The sequence below is a fragment of the Pleurodeles waltl genome, chromosome 11 (assembly GCF_031143425.1).
Source record: "Pleurodeles waltl isolate 20211129_DDA chromosome 11, aPleWal1.hap1.20221129, whole genome shotgun sequence".
Taxonomy (NCBI): domain Eukaryota; kingdom Metazoa; phylum Chordata; class Amphibia; order Caudata; family Salamandridae; genus Pleurodeles; species Pleurodeles waltl.
Window position 1 is genome coordinate 926838714 of NC_090450.1, and position 23568 is coordinate 926862281.

The 23568-nt window shown below is 45.2% G+C and overlaps 1 protein-coding gene across 4 annotated transcripts in view; it reads right to left on the reverse strand.

Moving 5' to 3' along the window:
• The window catches only part of SBNO1 (strawberry notch homolog 1), a 1077952-nt gene that overhangs the window by 729561 nt on the left and 324823 nt on the right, over positions 1 to 23568 (reverse strand). For all 4 annotated transcript variants that reach the window (XM_069214997.1, XM_069214996.1, XM_069214993.1 and 1 more), the window contains 2 exons: positions 19903 to 20036; positions 14340 to 14430 (listed from right to left, as the gene is read on the reverse strand). In XM_069214997.1, coding sequence (XP_069071098.1) covers positions 14340 to 14430; positions 19903 to 20036 — 225 coding nt within the window. The remainder of the gene's footprint in view (positions 1 to 14339; positions 14431 to 19902; positions 20037 to 23568) is intronic.

Here is a 23568-nt window from a genome sequence, read left to right on the forward strand (position 1 = left end):
TGTCCATATCTACCCTGCTAGAATGGACAGTTTGTGGACTTCTGTGTTACCTTGTCTGTTGAAGTGGAACATGGATGCTGTGTTGCCTGTCTGCATTAGCACGGTCTTACCCACAATTTATGTCTGGAAGGCTTTCAATGTCAAAAAAACTGTCTTGAGCGCCACTATGTTTATGTGCTTCACCACATCTCAAGGGGCTCTTATGTGGGCTCCCCAGCCTGAGAATGAGGCATACATTGTGATTGTGACTGAGGGAGTATATCTTTGAAAGGGTATGCCCAATGTAATGTTTGGAATGCTCCACCACTGTAGTTTATTGAGGTACAGCCACTAGATCCTAACAACTCCCATCACTTGTCACCACTGTCTTTGTAGAGAATCCTATATTGGTGGCAAGTGAAGCCTTGAGTTTGGGATGAGGAGAATGCAAGTAGCCATCATGCCCAACAGTTTCCCCACTGTCCTCACAGTCAGAGCTAATCCCTACTGGCAAAGACAAATCTGATCTGTTAGTGTGTCGATCCTCCTCTTAGTGGGAAATGCCACTGCTTCTTTGGAGTTTAACCGTGCTCCCAGAAAAATCCTCTCTGTATTTGGTGCTGGTGCTCACTTTTCTTGATTTATGGAGAACCCTAAATTAGGCAGTGTTTGAATTCAGGTTTTTATTGTCTCCTGACAACTCTTGGATGATCCTGCTCTTACAAGTCAGTAATCCTGATAACGGTGCTTGCACATTCCTCTTCTTAGATGTGCCACCACTTCGGCTAGGCATTATGTGAGCACCCTTAGCACTGATTTTATGCTGAATGGTAGCACTGAACTGATACTGTACTTTGTCTGGTACAAACCTCAGACCCCTTTTGTTGCATTTTATGTTAATGTGAATGTGAAGGTATGCATCCCTGAGAACTATGGTTGCCAAATAGTCTGCTTTTTTTAAGCATAGTATGACCTCTTGAAGAACTGTTTTCTGTCTTAATGTACCTGTTTAAGGCCCTGAAGTCTAGGATGGGTCATAGCATTTTGTCCAGTTTTGGTACCAGGAAAACAGAGCAGAAACCATGCCCCTCTTTCCTTCTTTGGAACCCTCTCATTTGACCATTTTAGCAATAGGCCATTGACTTTTTCTTTAAGGCATCTCTTAAGGCTTGTCTGGTCTTGTCCTTGGTTTGTTTGGAGGCTGGCAATATTCTTGTCCTTTGCAATGACATTTGCCTTCTCTTTGTGCTGTATCAGATCCTCGATTTTTCTCCATTGGTGACCATATCCTCAAAAAATCATGTTGAGATTTGCTACACACCACTATGTTGCAATCGGTCACTCCATCTTTCTAGCTACCATCTCCAAGCGTTTGCTTTCTTTATCTGGTGGAAGTCCCATTGTTGCTGGGACATTGGTTCTTCTTCGGGCTGTGTTGACTGTCTGCCTTGACTGTGCCCCTGATGTAAGTTGGGTCCTGAGAAGACTAGGTTTCTTTTCAATCCTGGGGATAAAGGCTTTGGCCACTGCTGGTGCCCTGAATGCTTCCCTCTCTTGGTGAAGGATGCTTGGTAGCATGGGAAGATACAGATTTGTCCATTCTGAAGGTATCGCTGGTTGCAGCAAGAAACAGGATTCAGTCTGATCGTCTCCCATTTTCTTCTGCTGCTCTCTTGAAGACACCAATGCAGGCAGCAATGTCTGATGGGGGAAGGCCTTTAGGGGTATGTATCAATCGCTTCTTCTGGGAAATCTGTACGGCTGTCTTGCCACCCTTTCACTCATCGAGCTTTCGCCGGGCAAACATGTATGTTTCCTCTGCTGGCTCTGGGGTCAGAAACCATTCAAAGTCTGCCTGCTCTGGCTCTACCCGTTTCCTTCCACCGAGTAAGGATTCTACATTCCTTCAGGGACTCTTCAAATTATTGTTTTCTTCAAAGTAGCACCTCCATCCATGCCTCTTCCTCCACATTCACCAAGAACTACTGCCTGTCAGTCAGGTCCGGAGGGACGGCTACTTTGGTCGTTCTGTCCTACAGGACTTCCTGGTGCGATCTTGGCTTGCAGCCCATGTAGTAAAATGCCACTGTTGGCATGGTTACTGTAGGAAAATGCCTCTCATGGCATGGTTACCACCTAACTTTTTGCCTTTTGTTGATGCTAGTTGTGATTAAAAGTGTGCTGGGACCCCGCTAACCAGACCCCAGCACCAGTGTTCTTTCCCTAAACTGTATCTTGTCTCCAAAATTGGCACAGCCCTGGCACACAGATAAGTCCCTTGTAAGTGGTACCCCGGGGACCGAGGGCCCTGTAGCCAGGGATGGTCTCTAAGGGCTGCACCATGATTTATGCCACCCTAGGCACCCCTCACTCAGCACATGCACACTGCCTCACAGCTTGTGTGTGCTGGTGGGGAGAAAATGACCAAGTCGACATGGCACTCCCCTCAGAGTGCCATGCCCACAGCCCACTGCCTGTGGCATAGATAAGTCACCCCTCTAGCAGCCCTTACAGCCCTAAGGCAGGGTGCACTATACCACAGGTGAGGGCATAGCTGCATGAGTTCTATGCCCCTACAGGGTCTAAGCCCATTCTTAGACATTCTAAGTGAAAGGTAGCCATAAAGAGTAGGTGGTCTGGGAGTTTGTCAAACATCAACTCCACAGTTCCAGAATGGCTACACTGAATACTGGGAAGTTTGGTATCAAACTTCTCAGCACAATAAATCCACACTGATGCCAGTGTGGGATTTATTGAAAAATGCACATTGAGGGCATCTTAGAGATGCCCCCTGTATACCCGTCCAACTACTAGTGTTAGGCTGACCGGTTACTGCCAGCCTGCCACATCTAGACCGGTTTTTGGCCACATGGGGTGAGTGCCTTTGTCACACTGTGGCCAGGAACAAAGCCTGCACTGGGTGGAGGTGCTTCACACCTCCCCCTGCAAGAACTGTAACACCTGGCGGTGAGCCTCAAAGGATCAAGCCTGGTGTTACAGCACCCCAGGGCACTCCAGCTAGTGGAGATGCCCGTCCCTCCGGACACAGCCACCACTTTTGGGGGCACGTCCAGAGGAGATAATGAGAAAAACAAGGAGTCGCCGCCCTCCAGCCAGGACAGCCCCTAAGGTGTCCTGAGCTGGGGTGACCCCTGCCTTAGGAAATCCTCCATCTTGTTTTGGAGGATTCCCCCCAATAGGATTAGGGATGTGCCCCCCCTACCCACAGGGAGGAGGCACAAAGAGGGTGTAGTCACCCTCAAGGACAGTAGCCAGTGGAATTGCTCTCATGCAACGCTTAGATTTGTTCTTAAAATCAAACAAATCATTTTTCTTCTCAGAAGCTGGAGGCAAATCAAATATCGGTGCTACTCCGTCAACCAACATTTTCAGCAGGAACTTAATTTCGGATTCTGTTAATTGTCATCATAAACATCACTGTCTCACTGATTTAAGTTGTCACAATCATCATTCTAGTCATTATCCGCATCCAATGGCATGTCCTGTAGCATTTTTTTTTTTTTTTAGGGGCGGGATGCGGGAATTCATTAACAGAGCCTATCTCCTCTGATTGCGGTGTCAAAATCTGAAAGAGAAACCTAGGAAATAGGATGAAGACGGGATGGAATCAGCAAGCTGCACAAATCCTCAATTTATTTTTCATGGATATTAAAGAGCTACATAGCCACTTGAATCATGTGAGTTCTGGAATCTGCACCCATCTCCATGGTATATGCAACAGGATGGCTATTCCTAATCATACACTAATATTTCTTCTGATTTAACAGTTAAGTAATGAATTGAGTCTCATGAGGTTTCAGATAGAATTATCATCATCAGAATATGTGTTGGTGACCGTTTCCAGTCACTGTGAAGACCATTGTAACCTTCTCCAATATGCGCAGATGAAGAAAAAGATGCATCAAAAAAGTTATGGAGGCGGCTCTAGTGCCATTCTTATCAGGAAAAAAGTTGCAAAAGGAGGGCTCAGGGCTGAAGTCAGCGTCGCTACTAGTGCTGCTGACTATGCTATCCTCTGTTTTCTAGGCTGTAAGATTGTAGCCAAGAGCTTCAATGCCATTATATGCAAGGGGACATGCTTTGCCATTGAAGAAAGATTCTTCATCAACTACTGTGCCTTTATCAGTGATGAGAGGGTGTTGACAGTAGGCCTGGCTTATTCGATTGGATAGTTGTCATTGACTGAACTCAAAGACATCTTAATCAACCTTAAATCCTACTGGCTACATAGGAGAAGTGTTATTAGTCGTCATGGTTTTTGTGACAGATTCTTGCCGACAGTTCACAGATGGTAGAGCTTTCTTCCTTTAAGGGGTTGATGAGGGGCAAATCAGTAGAGCAAGACTTGGATCCCAATTGAGCCAGGAAAAGGTCAGCATGACAAGAGGTCTACCTCTTCAAGGAAGCTACAGAGGGGACCCTTTGCAAGAATCATGTAGAGCTCAGTAAGGGTGCCTGTGACAGGTCTTTTGGTACCGACAACCCCCATTTTAGATGATTATTTTTTTTAAACCGTAGGAGCACTGATCACTTCATGGAAATTAAGCATTTGGATGATGCAGCAGTCTAGCTTCAGTGTCCTATATAATCTTACAGCTGAATGTCCCACAGGTGTAGTAGTTGTTGCATATATGCCCAGACTTGTAAAGCTAGAATAAACATTTAGAGTGGGTCCTCTGCAAAAGATCTTCCTTCCCCCTGCACATCTCAAACCACCTAAAGTTTAATTTAATGTGAAACTACATTCTTTGTCCAAAAATACCTCAGCCTCTCAGCAAAGAATAAGAAGGCACTACATACTTTCGCTAGAGGAGATGAGAAAGAAGCCTATTTAAATAAAGATGTTCAAAAGTAGTCAATATGAAGAAAATTAAACGCCAAGCAATCTCCTGATACATATACAGTAAGATAACCTGACAATGGATGCATGTGAAGAGAACTGGACCGCAAGGGTCCACCACCTGATTGGTTGGCCCTACAATAATAAAGGAGGGATGGGTACTTAACCCCCTGGGTGCCGGGGGGTGAGCTGGTTCCCGTGTGCCCAAGACGAGACCAGCTCGTCCTGCACCCGGCCCACGGGGGATGGGGGGCATGTTGGGAGCGCTAGCACTCCCCTCATGGGCCACCCCCCCACACCCCCCAGTTGGGGATGGAAGGGAAAATCGCTTCCCCTTACACCCCGACCCCCCCACACTTCCCTCTGCAATCTGATGACATCAGCACACTCACACCGCGCCAACGTAATTAAATGTTGCTGAGGACACGCTGGATGCCATCTGCTTCCAGCGCATCAAGAAGAGAAGACACGACAAAGGTGAGACCTCCTCTTTTGGGGTTTCTTTTTTGGGGAGGGGGGGGGGGGGAACAGACACAGGGAGTTTTTCCTTTCCCCCTGTGCCCGTTTTCAATGGATTCCTGCTCCACGATCGTGGGTGAGGCCCACGATCGTGGAGAAGTAATCGTCCACTAGGCACCAGGGATCTTAGTTTTTTTTTTTTTGGGGGGGGGGGGGGGGGGGGGTGGGGGGGGAGCAACACCTTGGGCAAGAGTCACTCTCCTGGGGGCAATATACAATCTGTTTAGGGCACCCCAGGGGCAGATCGGCTGTTTTTTCTTGCCAATCTGCCCTCAGGGGTGGTCAAAACCCACTAGAAACCAGGGATTCTATTGTTTATAATGTTTTCTGGCATCGACACCCTGTGCAAGGGTCGCTGCCCTGGGGGCAATATATATATATTTTTTAATATGTTTCGGCCGCCCCCCACCCCCAAAGGAGTATTGTTGACATGCATGAATGACATGTTTGTAGCTGGTGTACTAAATGCAGGATTGTGAGAAATTGTCCTTGGATTTGTGCACAATGATATTTGTGTTGTCTTGTGTCTAATTTTATTTTTTTATTTTTAGTGGGATATCATTGGTGATTGCTGTGGCTGTGCAGATTAGTTGCTGGTGAGTCTAGCTTTTTCAGGCAAGTGAGTGGTATAGTTTTTTAGTAAATAACTCTTTTTCATAAAGCTACACTTTGTTTAATACTTATTTTAGTCAGTGCTGGTTGTTTTTGGCAAGCCATTTGTTGGTCTAAAGGAACATGGCTAGCAGCAGAGTGACCGCTCAGCAGGTTGTTGACATGCTTTTTGAGTCGCCTTCTGACCATAATTCTGAGACTGACTCTGCATCTGAGGCAGGGGAGGAAGTGAGAGATTCTGGTAGTGAGTTTTCTATCCAAGAGGATTCTTCTGATGAGGAAGCCACTCTCAGTGCAGATGAAGGGCCTGTTTTAGAGGAGGACACTGATGTGCCAAGAGTGCAGCAGCCTGAGGCTGAAGGGCTTCCCATTGGAAGACCTGACACCTGGATTGCCCCAAACATGGAGCAGCCACAGTTACCTGCCTTTACTGGTTTCCCAGGGTGTAGAGTAAATAAGGAAAACTTTTTGCATGTCAATTTCTTTCACTTGTTTATGGACGATGTATTTTTGGAAAAGATTGTTGAGCAGACTAATTTGTATGCAGAGCAATATTTGAGGGACATCGCGGCCAGACTCAGGCCTCAGTCTAGAGCTACCCAGTGGGCTCCCACAAAAATGGAAGAGATGAAATATTTTTAGGTTTGACTTCTTTGATTGGGTTGATAAGGAAGCAGTCACTGGCCTCTTATTGGTCTACTAGTCCCTTGAGGGCAACAGTTATATTTCCTGCAACCATGACTCTTAATCGCTATTTGCTTCTTCGGATGCTGCATTTTGTTGACAATGCTTTAGCCTTGCCACGAGATCACCCTGATTATGACCGTCTTTTTAAGACTAGGCCTGTCCTTGATCATTTTGTAGATCGGTTTTAAGAGGTGTATGTTCCAGGCAAAGAGATAAGTGTGGACCAGTCTTTGGTCCTGTTCAAGCGTTTTTTGTTTTTTTAAGCAGTACATTGCTAGCAAGAGGGCATGGTATGGAATTAAACTGTATATGCTGTCAGAAAGTAGTACAGGATATATGTATAATTTCCGGGTCTACACTGGTAGGAATTCCTGTATTGACCCACCTGGTTGTCCGCCCACTTTGAGTTACTGAGAAAATTGTGTGGGAACTTGGTACACTGTTTAACAAAGGTCACCATTTGTACGTAGCTAATTTCTACACTGCAGTGCAGCTGTTCAAGGAGTCGCTTAGAGTGGACAAAGTTGCTTGTTGCACAATCCATTCTAACCGGAAAGGCTATCCAAGGGAGCTTCTCTGTAAAGAAAAAAAGAAAAAAGAAAACTTGAGGGGACAGTGCAATGCCTTGCGGAATAATGAGCTGCTAGCTCTGAAATTTTCAGACAGGAGGGATGTGTACATGCTAACTACCATCCATGATGAGTACTTCCCCTGTACTTGTTTGGGGTCCAGTTGCCCAAGTGCGCAAACCTGCGTGCATTTTGGACTACAATAAGCACATGGGTGGTTTTGATAGAGTAGATCAGAGGTTGGAACCTTACATTGCTCTTCGAAAGTCTTACGTGTGGTGTAAAAAGTTGGCCATACATTTATTTAATCTGGCAACTTTTAATGCTTTTATTGTGTTTAAGGATTGTTCACCTGAGTCAAAGATGAAATTTGTTCAATTTCAGGAGTCCATGATAGAAAGCCTTATTGTGGTGGAACAGGCAAGAGTTCCTAGAGTAGCAGTGGTAAAGGATGTGGCTAGATTGAAAGATCACCAGTTTCCAGATCACATTCCTCCCACTCCCAAAAAAAGATTTGCCCACTAAGAATTGTAGAGTATGTGCCCGAAGAGGTATCCAGAGGGAGAGCCGGATGTACTGCCCGATTGCCCTTCAAAGCCTGGGGGCTGTGTGTCGCCGGCTGTTTCAGGAGTTACCACACCCCAATAAAATTGTGGGAAATACCGTGAGTGTAAACTGCCTGTTTTATATTTTCATATGTTCAGTTTCACATTTCGTTCATTTTTTTTTTGTGTTTGCAGTTTTGTACTTATTATATAATCAGTTAGTGCTTTCTTTGTTTATAAACAAAAAAAAGTAATGGTGGTGTGTGTGTGTGTGTGTGTGGTGGGGGGAGATGCTTGGCTGCCGGTGTGCATGGGGTGGTGCTTGGCTGGCGGTGTGCGCGGGGGGCGTTGGCTGGCGGTGTGGTTTTGGGGGGGGGGGGGGGGGGGGGGGCTTGGCTGGCAGTGCTAGCCAAGCGTCAGTCCACACACTCCCATCAGCTAGTGTGATTGCTTTACCAGGCATGTGGACGTATGTAAGTGATGGGCCCTTGAGTGGCACGGTCTGTCAATATGAGTGTTGTAATGTGCTGTGCCCGTGGCTGGCGGCGTGAACGGTCTTGTGCATGTCATGTATGAAAGTTGTGTGAATGGGCTGTAAAGTGGTTGGTGCCTTGACGCAGCTTTACAGCTCACAAGCTGAGTCATTGGTTCCATTTTTTGGCCTTTCAGTTATTAACAGTGCATTTAATTTTTGTGAAATGTCTTGTTAATAAAATTTTATCTATTGAACCATCACTCACCCTCGTGCCAAATTCAACCAGTATGTGTGGTAAAAATGACAAAACTTGCTCCGCTATAATCAGGCGTTGCAGCACACCTGTGACACGCTAGGTGTCTCAGGTGAGATCCCAATGATGAAGCATGCCACCAACTTGGTTGGTGGGTGAGGGATCTTTTAAACATAACCTAAATGTGTTTTTCACAATTTTTGTTTGGATCACCACAGAAGTATGTTGACACATAAAAATGATATACTACAAAACTACCTGTGTTTGTGGGGGAGGGGGCACCTATATTTTTGGTCCCGGGTGCGGCCTTCATCTAGGGAAACCTACCAAACCCAGACATTTTCTTTTAAACTAGACACCCCAAGGAGTCCAGGGAGGTGTGGCTTGCGTGAATCTCCCAACATTTTCTAACCCAGATTCCTCTGCAAACCTCAAAATTTGTTTAAAAAAAGCATATTTTCCTCAATTTACTTGGCAGGATCACTGCTCCGGCACAAATTTCCTACACCCCAGTGTTAACCTCAGTTTCCCAAGTAAAATGATACCTCACTTGTGTGGGTCCCGAAAGCAGAGTCAGCTTAAAGATGTATAGAAGAAAAATATGTGCTTATCAACTCACTGTGCTATCCCCTCAATCTAGACAGGTTTTTTGCCTTTTTCTGTTGCAGGCACCTGGGCCCTTGGGCCACCACACAAGTGAGGTCTCATTTTTATCAGGAGACTTGGGGGAACGCTGGGTGGAAGGAAATTTGTGGCTCCTTTCAGATTCCAGAACTTTGTCACCGAAATTTGAGGAGAAAGTGTTTTATATTTTTGCCACATTTTGAGGTTTGCAAGGGATTCTGGGTAACAGAACCCGGTTAGAGCCACACAAGTCACCCATCTTGGATTCCCCTAGGTGTGTAGTTTAAAAAAATTCACAGGTTTGGTAGGTTTCCCTAGGTGCTGGCTGAGCTAGAGGCCAAAATCCAAAGCTAGGCACTTTGCAAAAAACAGCTCTGGTTTTTGTGGGAAAATGTGATGTGTCCATGTTGTGTTTCGGGGCATTTCCTGTTGCGGGTACTAGGCCTACCCACACAAGTGAGGTACCATTTTTAATCAGGAGATTTGGGGGAACGCTGGGTGGAAGGAAATTTGTGGCTCCTTTTGGATTCCAGAACTTTCTGTCACTGAAATTTGAGGAAAGTAATTTTTTTAGCCAAGTTTTTAGGTTTGCAAAGGATTCTGGGTAACAGAACCTAGTCAGAGCCCCACAAGTCACCCTATCTTGGATTTCCCTAGGTGTCTAGTTTAAAAAAATGCACAGGTTTGGTAGATATACCTAGGTGCGGGATGAGCTAGAGGCCAAAATCTACAGCTAGGCACTTTGCAAAAAACACGTCAGATTTCAATGTAAAAATGTGATGTGTCCATGTTGCGAGCATTAGGCCTACCCATGCAAGTGAGGTACCATTTTTATCGGGAGACTTGGGGGAACACAGAATAGCGAAACAAGTGTAATTCCCCTGGTCTTTCTCTACATTTTTACCTTCCAAATTTAAGACAGTGTGTAAAAAAGACATCTATTTGAGAAATGCCCTGTAATTCACATGCTAGTATGGGTACCCTGGAATTCAGAGATGTGCAAATAACCACTGCTTCTCAACACCTTATTTTGTGCCCATTTTGGAAATACAAAGGTTTCCTTGATACCCATTTTTCACTTTTTATATTTCAGCAAATTAATTGATGTGTACCCGGTATAGAACGTAAACCCATTGCAAGGTTCAGCTCATTTATTGGCTCTGGGTACCTAGGGTTCTTGATGAACCTACAAGCCCTATGTGTCCCCGCAACCAGAAGAGTCCAGCAGAGGTAACTGTAAATTGCTTTTAAAAATCTGTCATCACAGGAAAAAGTTACAGAGTAAAACGTGGAGAAAAATGGCTGTTTTGTTCACCTCAATTTTAAATATATTTTCATTTCAGCTGTTATTTTCTGTAGGAAACCCTTATAGAATCTACACAAATTACCCCTTGCTGAATTCAGAATATTGTCTACTTTTCAGTAATGTTTAGATGTCCGGGATCCAGCATTGGTTTCACACCCATTTCTGTCACTAACTGGAAGGAGGCTGAAAGCACGAACAAATAGTAAAAATGGGGTATGTCCCAGTAAAATGCCAAAATTGTGTTGAAAAATGTGATTTTCTGATTCAAGTCTGTCTGTTCCTGAAAGCTGGGAAGATGGTGATTTTAGCACCGCAAGCCCTTTGTTGATGCCGTTTTCAGGGGAAAAAAACCACAAGCCTTCTTCTACAGCCCTTTTTCCAAACAAAATGTTTGCTGTATTTTGGCTAATTTCTTGGTCTCCTTCAGGGGAACCCACAAACTCTGGGTACCTCTAGAATCCCTAGGATGTTGAAAAAAAAGGACGCAAATATGGCATGGGTAGCTTAATGTGGATAAAAAGTTTTAAGGGCGTAATTGAGAACTCCTCCAAATAGCCAAAAAAAAGGCCTACCTGAGGGGGAAAAGGATTGGCAGCAAAGGGGTTAAGAGGGAACACGTGAGTGTTAGAAACTATCACAACAGGTAACAGAAACAGTTGGTTCAACAAACACATAAAAGGCCAAAAGTGATGACAAATAACCTTTAATAGTACCTGGTGCGAGGCCTTTCTGGGCCAAAAACAAAATAAATCATCCAGCAGGTCTCTTCTGTGCAATGCCATGAAGGTGCTCAACACCTCTGGAACGGAGTGACCGCCCTGGCATTATGTGACACCTGGAGACTCTAGAACCCCAATCATCGCCAATATACACATTAGCTGCACATCGCTCTCATGCACGCATTGATCTTATTTTTATGCCCACCACTGACTGCTGGTGTCCCAGGCACAGATTCTCCTGTAAGGGTTCACAGACCAAGCCCCTGCCCTCAGGCACAGCGAGCAACACCCCACGCTCCATTCAGAGGCTTAATGCCTGGCATCTGCAGGAGGTGATAAACTCAAGCACAAGAAAATGAAATGCAGCATATTTCCAAACTAACAATGCAACGGTGCACTCCGCTAGCACCCTGTGGGCAGCCTGTAAGGCCACCATTCGAGGCCATGCCAAGAGCATACCTAGGGGGAAGAAGGAAGATAAACACCAACACAACTCATTTGGAGGCTCAAGCCCTCCAGCCGGAGGCACAGCTACCTGCCAATCACATTCCGACAGCTTGAACTGATCCATGCAGAAATCCACCTGCTGTCGCTTGAGACAGTGAGACAGATTTGATGTGCCTTCACGGTGACTATATAGTTGGGAAGACATGAATGGTAAATTGTTGTATTGGCTGGCTACACAGCCTCTTGTTTGTTGGGTGATACCAGAGATACTGGACAGCCACAGTTGCCCCCAGCGCACTACCTGTGCCACTGCTCAGACATATGTTGTGCGCTATAGCCGCCTCTATGCTGCAGTTCCGCAACCACGGGCTGAATTACACTCCCACCTTCCTAGACTATATACCTCTACCCTAGCTGACGCAAGCAGAGATACAAGCCCTTGACCAGCCCCTAACGACTGAAGAGATTGGGACTGCTATCTCAGCTCTGGTGCCAAGGAAGAACCTCAGCACAATGGGTAACCTGAGTTTCACACTAAATAGAGATGTTCTTGTCCCATACTTGCTTGACCTCTCCAAGGAGGCAGTTGAGACTGGTTCCTTCCAGCAAGAAATAGACATGGGCACTAGTGTCATACCAAAAATGCACCCTCCGCCCCCCTCCTGTGCAGCTTATCGATCGATCTCCCTATCCAATAGGGAAGTTAAGGTTTTGGTGACAAACCTGACCTCACGTCTAAAAGGAGTTCCAAAAACTCCTGTACACCCAGACCAACGCAGGTTTATGCCTTCCAGAAGCAAAAGACAATTGTTTTAGATTACTTCATGTAGTCCTTGCCCCTTGCTAACACCCCAGTCAGTTCTGCTCCTCAGACTTTAAGAAAGCATTTGATATGGTGGACTGGGGTTACCTCTCCTGGGTCTTGCAGAGGGCGAGGATTTAGCTAGCTTCCGTAGCTCTATTCGGGTGCTTTACTATAATCAGACTGTGTGGGTACAGAATAATAGGAGGGTCTCTGACAAGTTCCCTCATATGTTCATGGGGCTAAGCACGGCTGTCCCTTCCTCCTCTTTGCCCTGGCCATCAAGACTCTTGCACTGCTCCTTTGTTGTGATTTGCAGGTGTTGGGCTGGGAGTAAAATATGGGACATGAGGACAGCATTGCACTCTATGTGTATGATGTCCTCCTGTTGCTTTCCAACCCATAAATAAGTGTAATTCGCTGTCTCTACCTCTTTGCAGAGGCATCTGTACTACACATTAACCCCAACAAGTCAATAATGGTGCTGCTATCAACGTCATGGAGCGGTGTTGACTGGCAAACTAACATACCTTTACGTCGACTGAGCTTTCGCTATGTAGGTATACAAATGGTGCTACGTGCTGACTTGGTCACTTAACCTTATCCTGCTGAGTTAAGGTGGATCTGAGGAAGTGCCAATCCCTGCTTAACAGAATGGGCAGGATGGCCCTCTATAAAATGGTATTGCCAAGATGTTTATCTCTCTTTCAGAACTTTCCACAAGTGATACCCCGCCACTGGTTTGGTGATATGGTTTCGGTGTCGATCTCCTTTGTCTGGAATAACTGTAGACAGCGCCAAGCCTTTGCAAAGTTAGCGGCCTCCCTACAATGGTGGCCTCAGGTATGGACAGCCTTTATCTTTATTACCTTGCATCACAGCTTCTGGTTGTCAATGACTAGTTAAATGGGGGTTGGTCCGATCCTGCATATAGAGTGGAATTGACCTTGCTGGGGTTTCACCGGATCATGGCCATGCTATACGGCGCCAATGTCTTCACTGCTATGCTGGAGGTGACCCGGGCGATCTTTCTTGGGTGAGGGGTGCACTTAGTCACACTGGGTGGATCTCCAAAGTCACCCAACAGACTCCACTGTGGCAGGGTACCTGCCTTGGTGAGATGGCCCCGCTGGGAGGCTTTGCTTGTTGGGATGCCATAGGCATCTTGCAACTGAGTGACATCTGGTACGCATCTGCCCTCCTTTCAGGAACTCCAATCCACATGCATGATCCTTGACACAATTCCACAAGTATTTACTACTGCGACACTCGCTGAATACCCGCATTTCACCTAGCACACTTCTCCCTGAATTTAACAACCTGGAGGTTAAGACCCTGAAGGGAGCATTAGGAAAAGGTGGTGCTCCACAGATATACCCGCACACTGATTTTCAATGCCCCTACTACACTGGAACACCCTAGTACCCAGTAGGAGGGTTGGCTAGGTTCAGGTAGCATACATTAGAAGGAGCTCCTTTATTCAAAACCTTCTTAGCATGTTCCATCTTTCCATCTCCAATGTGTTGGAGTTGTTTGGGACTCTTCTAGACTTGCATGCAGCCCAAAACGTGAAAATCTGCTTTCTTACTCCTGTGATACTGTAAAGTAGACTACATTTAGGACAGTTTGGTTCTTCAAGGCCTTCTTCCTCCAATAGGAGGAATTGGGGGGTGGGGGCAGGGGGGGTGGGGAATATGCTTCTGGAAGAGTCCGTACAGGCAAATATACAACTGATAAACAGTTGGGAAAGTATTTCTAATCCAAAAAGAGGGTATTCCAAACATGGACACGTGTTCCAATACATGGATGGGAATAATAATATTTTTGACCATAATTTTACTCCCAATGAAGAATTCTGAGTAAATGTAAATATGTAGCACTCACAATAAAAAAGTTTTAAATCATGCAAAGCAAATATGCACAACAATGCACAAACCCTACCTTGTTTAATGAATGAACGAGGATATTCTTAGCACCAATGTCTCTTAAATCTCTTTCAGCATCATACTTTAAATCGTTGGACACGCTAAACCTGAAATATTAAGGAAAACATTAGTTAAAATGAAATGGAATGCTTGCCAATAGGAAACATCTTAAATATAAAAATAAGAAAAATCTTGAGTAATCAGTTTTACTGCATTCATTCAAACAACCATTGCAAAAGCTAACACTCTCAGTCTATTAGAATCAAATGGGTTTGTGCTAAGGCATTCGGCCTAGTACACTGATAATGTGCCGATCGAGCTGGAAGAGAGTATATTATTTTTTTTATGTGACTCTTTTGCAAATGTTAAAGTACTACCACGACAAAGCTGAAAGGAGTGCCAAATGAGCCTTCCACAGTGAAAGAAGCTAAGAAAAAAATGGACAGTGACCAACACATACAAGGGGGACAGGGAAATAGGACAGAAAGACAAGAGGGGAAAAAGGAGGGATGACACAGAAAATTGGGGTTTAGCAAGTACCAAACGACATGGGAGGATGGAAGGAAAGGTGAAAACAAGGAAGCGTGAAAGTATGGACAGATCAAATGGTAAAAACGTAGAAACAGAAGTGTTAACTAGTGGATAGATGAAAGGACAAAAGGGATAAAGGATCTAGTGACCCATGTATTGAACGAGAAGGATGAAAGTATGGGAAGGAGAATGAAAAGAAAGCAAGAAAGGACAGATGCACTCATGGATGGATGCAAGGGTGAAGTAAACTGTTCTAGAATGGTTCAGACACTCTTTGCCCACTTTAAACCACTACATGTTTGGTGAGGAGAGTGGGGGAGCGTCATGGTTATGGGGAATTCATATTTTCCAGTTAAAGGGATTGTCATTTAGGAGATTACACATGCCTAGATTGTGCTGATTCTCCATTTTCCATAGTTGCTTTCAACTGTATCCCCTCCAGTGCGTAGAGATGATTACCTTGACCTGCACAACTATTAGGCACAGCTGAAGATATCTGGATGATGGAGGGTGCATGGGACAAAGATCGAACATATTTAAATTAGTTTAGTTTCAAAACATTTTGAAATGTGGAAAATAAAAACAAAAGCAGCGAGCAAGATTGCCATAAGCAAGATATTTTGGTGGCAGCGGCACCTATGGGACTAGGGACACCATTTGTAACACAAGTACACATTGCTAACTGTTCAGAACAGGTTAATCTTGACTATGGGTACAATCAGCAATACCCTCAAAAACTAAGGGATAGAAAGATGGTTTAAATGAGGCTCAAACCAAGTCACCTTCGAGCAAGTGGAGCAGACGAACATGCCAGAAGTGTCTACTACTCCCTCTGGGGCTGAAGAAATTAGGATAGAGGCACCAAACAGGAACACAAGGAATTGTGAAAAAGGAAGGCTCAGTGTAGGAAGTTGGCTCTGTATGTGCTATTTCAAAGTAAGGAATAGCATGCACAGAGTCCAACGGTTCCCCTTATAGGTAAAATAGTGGTAAAAAGAGATAATACTAATGCTCTATTTTGTGGTAGTGTGGTCGAGCAGTAGGCTTATCCAAGGAGTAGTGTTAAGCATTTGTTGTACATACACATAGACAATAAATGAGGTAAACACACTCGGAGACAAATCCAGCCAATAGGCTTTGTATAGAAAAATATATTTTCTTAGTTTATTTTAAGAACCACAGGTTCAAATTTAACATGTAATATCTTGTTTGAAAGGTATTGCAGGTAAGTACATTAGGAACTTTGAATCATTTCAATTGCATGTATACTGTTCAAGTTATTCACAAATAGCTATTTTAAAAGTGGACACTTAGTGCAATTTTCACAGTTCCTGGGGGAGGTAAGTTTTTGTTAGTTTTACCAGGTAAGTAAGACACTTACAGGGTTCAGTTCTTGGTCCAAGGTAGCCCACCGTTGGGGGTTCAGAGCAACCCCAAAGTTACCACACCAGCAGCTCAGGGCCGGTCAGGTGCAGAGTTCAAAGTGGTGCCCAAAACGCATAGGCTTCAATGGAGAGAAGGGGGTGCCCCGGTTCCAGTCTGCCAGCAGGTAAGTACCCGCGTCTTCGGAGGGCAGACCAGGGGGGTTTTGTAGGGCACCGGGGGGGACACAAGCCCACACAGAAATTTCACCCTCAGCGGCGCGGGGGCGGCCGGGTGCAGTGTTAGAACAAGCGTCAGGTTCGCAATGGAAGTCAATGAGAGATCAAGGGATCTCTTCAGCGCTGCAGGCAGGCAAGGGGGGCTTCCTCGGGGAAACCTCCACTTGGGCAAGGGAGAGGGACTCCTGGGGGTCACTTCTGCAGTGAAAGTCCGGTCCTTCAGGTCCTGGGGGCTGCGGGTGCAGGGTCTTTTCCAGGCGTCGGGACTTAGGTTTCAGAGAGTCGCGGTCAGGGGAAGCCTCGGGATTCCCTCTGCAGGCGGTGCTGTGGGGGCTCAGGGGGGACAGGTTTTGGTACTCACAGTCGTAGAGTAGTCCGGGGGTCCTCCCTGGGGTGTTGGTCCTCCACCAGCCGAGTCGGGGTCGCCGGGTGTAGTGTTGCAAGTCTCACGCTTCTTGCGGGGAGATTGCAGGGTTCTTTAAAGCTGCTCCTTTGGATAAAGTTGCAGTCTTTTTGGAGCAGGTCCGCTGTCCTCAGGAGTTTCTTGTCGTCGTCGTCGAAGCAGGGCAGTCCTCAGAGGATTCAGAGGTCGCTGGTCCCTTTGGAAGGCGTCGCTGGAGCAGAGTTCTTTGGAAGGCAGGAGACAGGCCGGTGAGTTTCTGGAGCCAAGGCAGTTGTTGTCTTCTGGTCTTCCTCTGCAGGGGTTTTCAGCTAGGCAGTCCTTCTTCTTGTAGTTGCAGGAATCTAATTTTCTAGGGTTCAGGGTAGCCCTTAAATACTAAATTTAAGGGCGTGTTTAGGTCTGGGGGGTTAGTAGCCAATGGCTACTAGCCCTGAGGGTGGGTACACCCTCTTTGTGCCTCCTCCCAAGGGGAGGGGGTCACATCCCTAATCCTATTGGGGGAATCCTCCTTCTACAAGATGGAGGATTTCTAAAAGTCAGAGTCACCTCAGCTCAGGACACCTTAGGGGCTGTCCTGACTGGCCAGTGACGACTCCTTGTTTTTCTCATTATCTCTCCTGGACTTGCCGCCAAAAGTGGGGGCTGGGTCCAGGAGGCGGGCATCTCCACTAGCTAGAGTGCCCTGGGGCATTGTAACACGAAGCTTGAGCCTTTGAAGCTCACTGCTAGGTGTTACAGTTCCTGCAGGGGGGAGGTGTGAAGCACCTCCACCCATAGCAGGCTTTGTTTCTGTCCTCAGAGAGCACAAAGGCTCTCACCGCATGAGGTCAGACACTCGTCTCTCAGCAGCAGGCTGGCACAGACCAGTCAGTCCTGCACTGAACAATTGGGTAAAATACAGGGGGTATCTCTAAGATGCCCTCTGTGTGCATTTTTTAATAAATCCAACACTGGCATCAGTGTGGGTTTATTATTCTGAGAAGTTTGATACTAAACTTCCCAGTATTCAGTGTAGCCATTATGGAGCTGGGGAGTTCGTTTTTGACAGACTCCCAGCCCATATACTCTTATGGCTACCCTGCACTTACAATGTCTAAGGTTTTGCTTAGACACTGTAGGGGCATAGTGCTCATGCACATATGCCCTCACCTGTGGTATAGTGCACCCTGCCTTAGGGCTGTAAGGCCTACTAGAGGGGTGACTTACCTATGCCACAGGCAGTGGGAGGTTGGCATGGCACCCTGAGGGGAGTGCCATGTCGACTTAGTCATTTTCTCCCCATCAGCACACACAAGCTGGCAAGCAGTGTGTCTGTGCTGAGTGAGGGGTCCCTAGGGTGGCATAAGACATGCTGCAGCCCTTAGAGACCTTCCCTGGCATCAGGGCCCTTGGTACCAGGGGTACCAGTTACAAGGGACTTACCTAGGTGCCAGGGTTGTGCCAATTGTGGAAACAATGGTACATTTTAGGTGAAAGAACACTGGTGCTGGGGCCTGGTTAGCAGGGTCCCAGCACACTTCTCAGTCAAGTCAGCATCAGTATCAGGCAAAAAGTGGGGGGTAACTGCAACAGGGAGCCATTTCTTTACACTCAGCTTTCTCGAAGTGTCAAAGCAACAAATACAGATCCTCAGCAGGTATAACAATCTTGCTTTTTGCTGGGTATTTGAGCTGGGGAGAAACATGGCTCATGGCCAGTCTCCATCTGTCCAGCTATAATCATGCAGACCCTTCCTGACAGCTGGGACTTGTGTCATCCCCTGGTTTAAGTCACTCCTTCAGGAAAGTGCAGCACAGCTCCTTAACCGGCAGTGCTTCTTCCTCTTCCCAAATCACGGCAGCAAGGCAACCCTGCAAACATTTCCAGACTTTAACCCATTCTTCTTGTTGGTTTTCATTTACTACACTGTGTAAAGGCTTCTGGTAACAACAAAGAACAATAAACTCAGCTGTTGATAAGAACAATAAACTCAGCTGTTGATAAGAACAATAAACTCAGCTGTTGATAACAATAAACTCAGCTGTTGATCAAGCCAATCAGATGGACTGCAATTTGTATATTTTTGTTAGCACATCTGCTACTCATTCAACCTCCTATTCCTGGACTCAATTAGCAGTCCTTGAAGCACAGTCTTCAGTTACTTGGGAATGGTTAAGGTGTGATGGCCAGCATCTCCACCTGTTGCAAAGAGATGTTCATAACATGGGAGTCTGGGAAACCTGTGACAAAGACAAAGACCTGGATACCTCCTAAGAACTAAACATCCCACATGAGCACAATATATATCTGACATCCGTTCCCCAGACAAGACAAAAGAAAGAGTTATGGGGCCTTTCTGGGGAAAGCCAGTAGGCAGCACTGCTACCAGGATACAGATCAAAAGGGCAGTGATCCTGGACTAAAGACCCACCCCCCAACAGTAAATGAATAACTCCAGTTGAACATGCAGTAGCCATTCATTGAAAAAGGGGTGCACTGAGTGTCCACCCAGACATCAGAGAACATGTCTTATATTGACGAAAAATATTCTGAGATTAAGCAGACCTGCAACAGCTCCAGTGGCTTCACAGGACAATCTAGCTACCTGAAAAAAACATGTTTCCTTGGCAAGGTCAAGGTGAGACAGTCACTCACAGGATTTTTTATTTAATAACCCCCCAAAATGTAATTGTAACTGTAGCCTCAACATAATCATAAACATACACAAAAAAGTATTTCTTAATAATGGATGTTTGAGGTAAAAAAAAAAAAATCCAAACACACAAGGTCAGAACTACTCACTGTTCAGGGCTTTAAATTAAACAAAAAACAATTATGTACAAATTTATAACATCAAAATATACAGTGTTTCAACAGCAATTGTGAAAGACAACAATGCAATTGCGAGACACTCTACTTAACACCTCTCAATATTAAGAGCACTTTATTTCTTACCAGTGCCAAGATGGGCACGGACACGAAATACAACATCTACATATTTACACTGATATAGTGGAAGATAAAAAAATCCAATGCAATGGCACAAGTACTTTCTGGAGCCTTACCAAAGTGCTCTTTTTCTGCCAAGAAGGTAATTTTCAAAGATAATTCCAGCTATTGTCCTCCCTTTTCCAACACCTGCACCATCACCTATCAGGAACCCCGCTCGGTCACCATTAGGAAGGAAAGTTTCATGTTGCTGCAAGACAAAGTACATGAATGTGAAGCAGTATCACATAATTATGTAGTTTAAGTTCACAGTTCCTAACTGGAAATATTTTAAACAGGGTGCATGAATCTGAACGGAAACCACTTGAATCTGCATAACTGTGTATAACAGATGTAGATGATTTAAGAGGTATTAACAGTTTTGCATTTTTTTAATGTGTGGACATCTCTGGCAGTTAAGGGACTTTAGAGAAAAACATGAACAGGTACACAGGTCAATTTTAGATTTATAATGGTCAATCCTGTTTATTATGGTCATTATAGTGAACAGATATGTCTCATCAGAATATTCATACATCACACAGATCAGTGAGGATAACAGTAATGCAACAGTGTCTGGTATTGCTAGACAGTAATGACTGTGGATTAATCAGCAAGGGGAAAGTAAGTGAAATATTTTTTATGTAGGATTTGGGGAAGAAAAGAAGTGAGGGGTATAGGTTTTTCAAAAGCAAGTCCTCTTTGTAACAAAAGGTTTGAATAACCATGTCTCTATAACAGATGGCATTCTCATACACGTGTCAAGACTGCAAGTGGACATGCAAGGGAACATCAGGATGAAATAGATTATTTGATAAGCAGGTAAGTCTTTCAGATATTCTCTGAATAACATGAATAAAGAGTTTAGCCTGATAGCAATAGATATTGTCAATAGATATGTCACTGGAGATCTTAAGGATGACGCATCAAAAGGAGTGAGACAAAATTTCCTCATACAGCATATGAGTTGTAGGTGAAGACCGACCTTGCATTAAATCAGTCTACATCTGCAATCGAGTTAAAGTGTCTTTCTCACATATTGGACCAGTCAAAGTTCCAAAGCTGATGCATGCAAGCTCAGTCTATTCCCGCAGAGGATGCCAGAAGTGCTGGATGTTAACTAATTGCCCTAACTGCAGTTATGGCCAGTGGCTACTCTCCAGGAGGGTGGCTACATTCTATGAGCCTCCTCCCTGAGGAGACGGGGGCACATCCCTAATCCTATTGTGTAGGTTGCAAGAATCTGATTTCCTGGGTTCTGGGTCGCCCCTAAATACTCAATTTAGGGGTGTATTTAGGCCAGGAGGGCAGCATCCAATGGCTACTGTTCTGGAGGGTGGCTACACCCACTTTGTGCCTCCTCCCTGAGGGGACGGGGGCACATACCTAATCCTACTGGGGGAATCCTCCATATCAAGATAGAGGATTTCTTAAGGCAGGGATCACCTCGGCTCAGGACACCTTGGGGGCTGTCCTGACTGGTTGGTGACTCCTCCTTGTTTTTCTCAATATCTCCTCCGGACTTGCTGCCAAAAGTGGGGGCTGTGTCTGGAGAGGCGGGCATCTCCACTAGCTGGAGTGCCCTGGGGCGCTGTAACACCAGGCTTGAACCTTTGAGGCTCACCACTAGGTGTTACAGTTCCTGCAGGGGGAGGTGAGAAGCACCTCCACCTATTGCAGGCTTTGTTCCTGGCCACTGAGTGACAAAGGCACTCACCCCAGGTGGCCAGAAAGCTCTCTGGATGTGGCAGGCTGGCAGGAACTGGTCAGCTTAACACTAGCAATTGGACTGGTATACAGGGGGCATCTCTAACATGCCCTCTGTGTGCATTTTTCAATAAATCCCACACTGGCATCAGTGTTGATTTATTGTGCTGAGAAGTTTGATACTAAACTTCCCAGAATTCAGTTTAGCCATTATGGAACTGTGGAGTTAGCGTTTGACAAACTCCCAGACTATACACTCTTTATGGCTACCCTGCACTTACAATGTCTATGATTTGACTTAGACACTGTAGGGGCATAGTGCTCATGCAACTATGCCCTCACCTGTGGTATAGTGCACCCTGCCTTAGGGCTGTAAGGCCTGCTAGAGGGGTGACTTATCTATGCCACAGGCTGTGGGTTGTGGGCATGGCACTCTGAGGGGAGTGCCATGTTGACTTAGTCATTTTCTCCCCACCAGCACACACAAGCTCTGAGGAAGTGTGCATGTGCTGAGTGAGGGGTCCCCAGGGTGGCATAATACATGCTGCAGCCCTCAGAGACCTTCCCTGGCCACAGGGCCCTTGGTACCAGGGGTACCATTCACAAGGGATTTATCTGTGTGCCAGGGCTGTACCAATTGTGGAGACAAAGGTACAGTTTAGGGAAAGAACACTGGTGCTGGGGCCTGGTTAGCACGATCCCAGCACACTTTCAAACATAACTAGCATCAACAAAAAGCAGAAGGTTGGGGGGTAACCATGCCATGAGAGGCATTTTCCTACACCAGGGAACTACATAAAGCAGTGGCGGTTAAAAGCCAGAATAATTGCCAGCCAGGAGACAGAAAACTAGGTCATAACTGAATCACCAGCTGAAATGCCATACTATGAAATGTACCCAACAAAAACGTGATAAACCTCCTAAGGCTTCTGCCTGTTCAAGCAATCATAATCAAATACCATTAATATATACAGTTTTTCCTCAAGTAGGCCCCAGACAACAGTTCTTTAAATCCCCTTCCTTCATTCAGACACTCTTTCTCTTAGGAATATTCTTATCCTCACCAAGTGGGGTATGAGAAGTCTGTAGCATCAGGAAGAATCCAGATATCTGCATATGCATGACGATTGGACCTCTGGAATCAAGTTGCCATTGGGTTTGGAAACAAAGATTAACATCTAACAGATATTAACCGGAAGAACTATGCATGGTCACCAATTTTGTATTTTTCAAAGGCAGTCCTTAACATGATTAAAAAGAATCATCATGGTGAATTCTTACTGCATCAGCATAGATACTATGTGTACCAGACTTTTGTATATCCTCTACACATGAAAAATTATTCAACCTGGACCTCATTCTTCAAAAAAGGCTGCATCAAATGTCAAATTCCCATCCTTGTAGACTGGTAAAATCCCAGAGTACACCGAATCAGCCTATTCGGAGTAAAAAAAGAAAAAAGGTTTCCGTCAGAGACCTGAATGGCATTAAAAGGTCTGTCTTTGAATCAATGATGTACTCTACACTTTCGATTATGCCAGTTAAGTGTGAATCAAAGGTGATAGATTTTCCATGGACGGATCTTTGCAGAGTCCCTTTCTCCATTAAACTACTTAATAAAAAAAACATTTCCAAGAAAGTACAGAGCACAATTACAACCTTGGTCAAACATCAACTCCAATAAAATTAAAGAGGTTTTGAAAAGCTCTAGTATTTAGTCTTGAAAAACCACAATCTTTTATGTAAGCAATTTTAACCCCCATTTATTCCAGAAGAAAGTGGTGCATGGGGGATGGAAGAAGAGTGTACGTAGTTCACACCCTGAGCACAGAAGTGATGATAATAAGAAAGATTAACTTGATTGACAGAATCCATATTGAGCAGCAGTGCATTGGCACGAATGGTATGCTTATAAAGAACGTCAGAACTAGAATTAGCCCCACTGAAGCAAGACAAATGGTAGTGGAGAAAACATCGGCTTCATGTTCTTCAGAAAACACATCACAACTAGCAATTTAAGCAGAAAGGGCTGATCA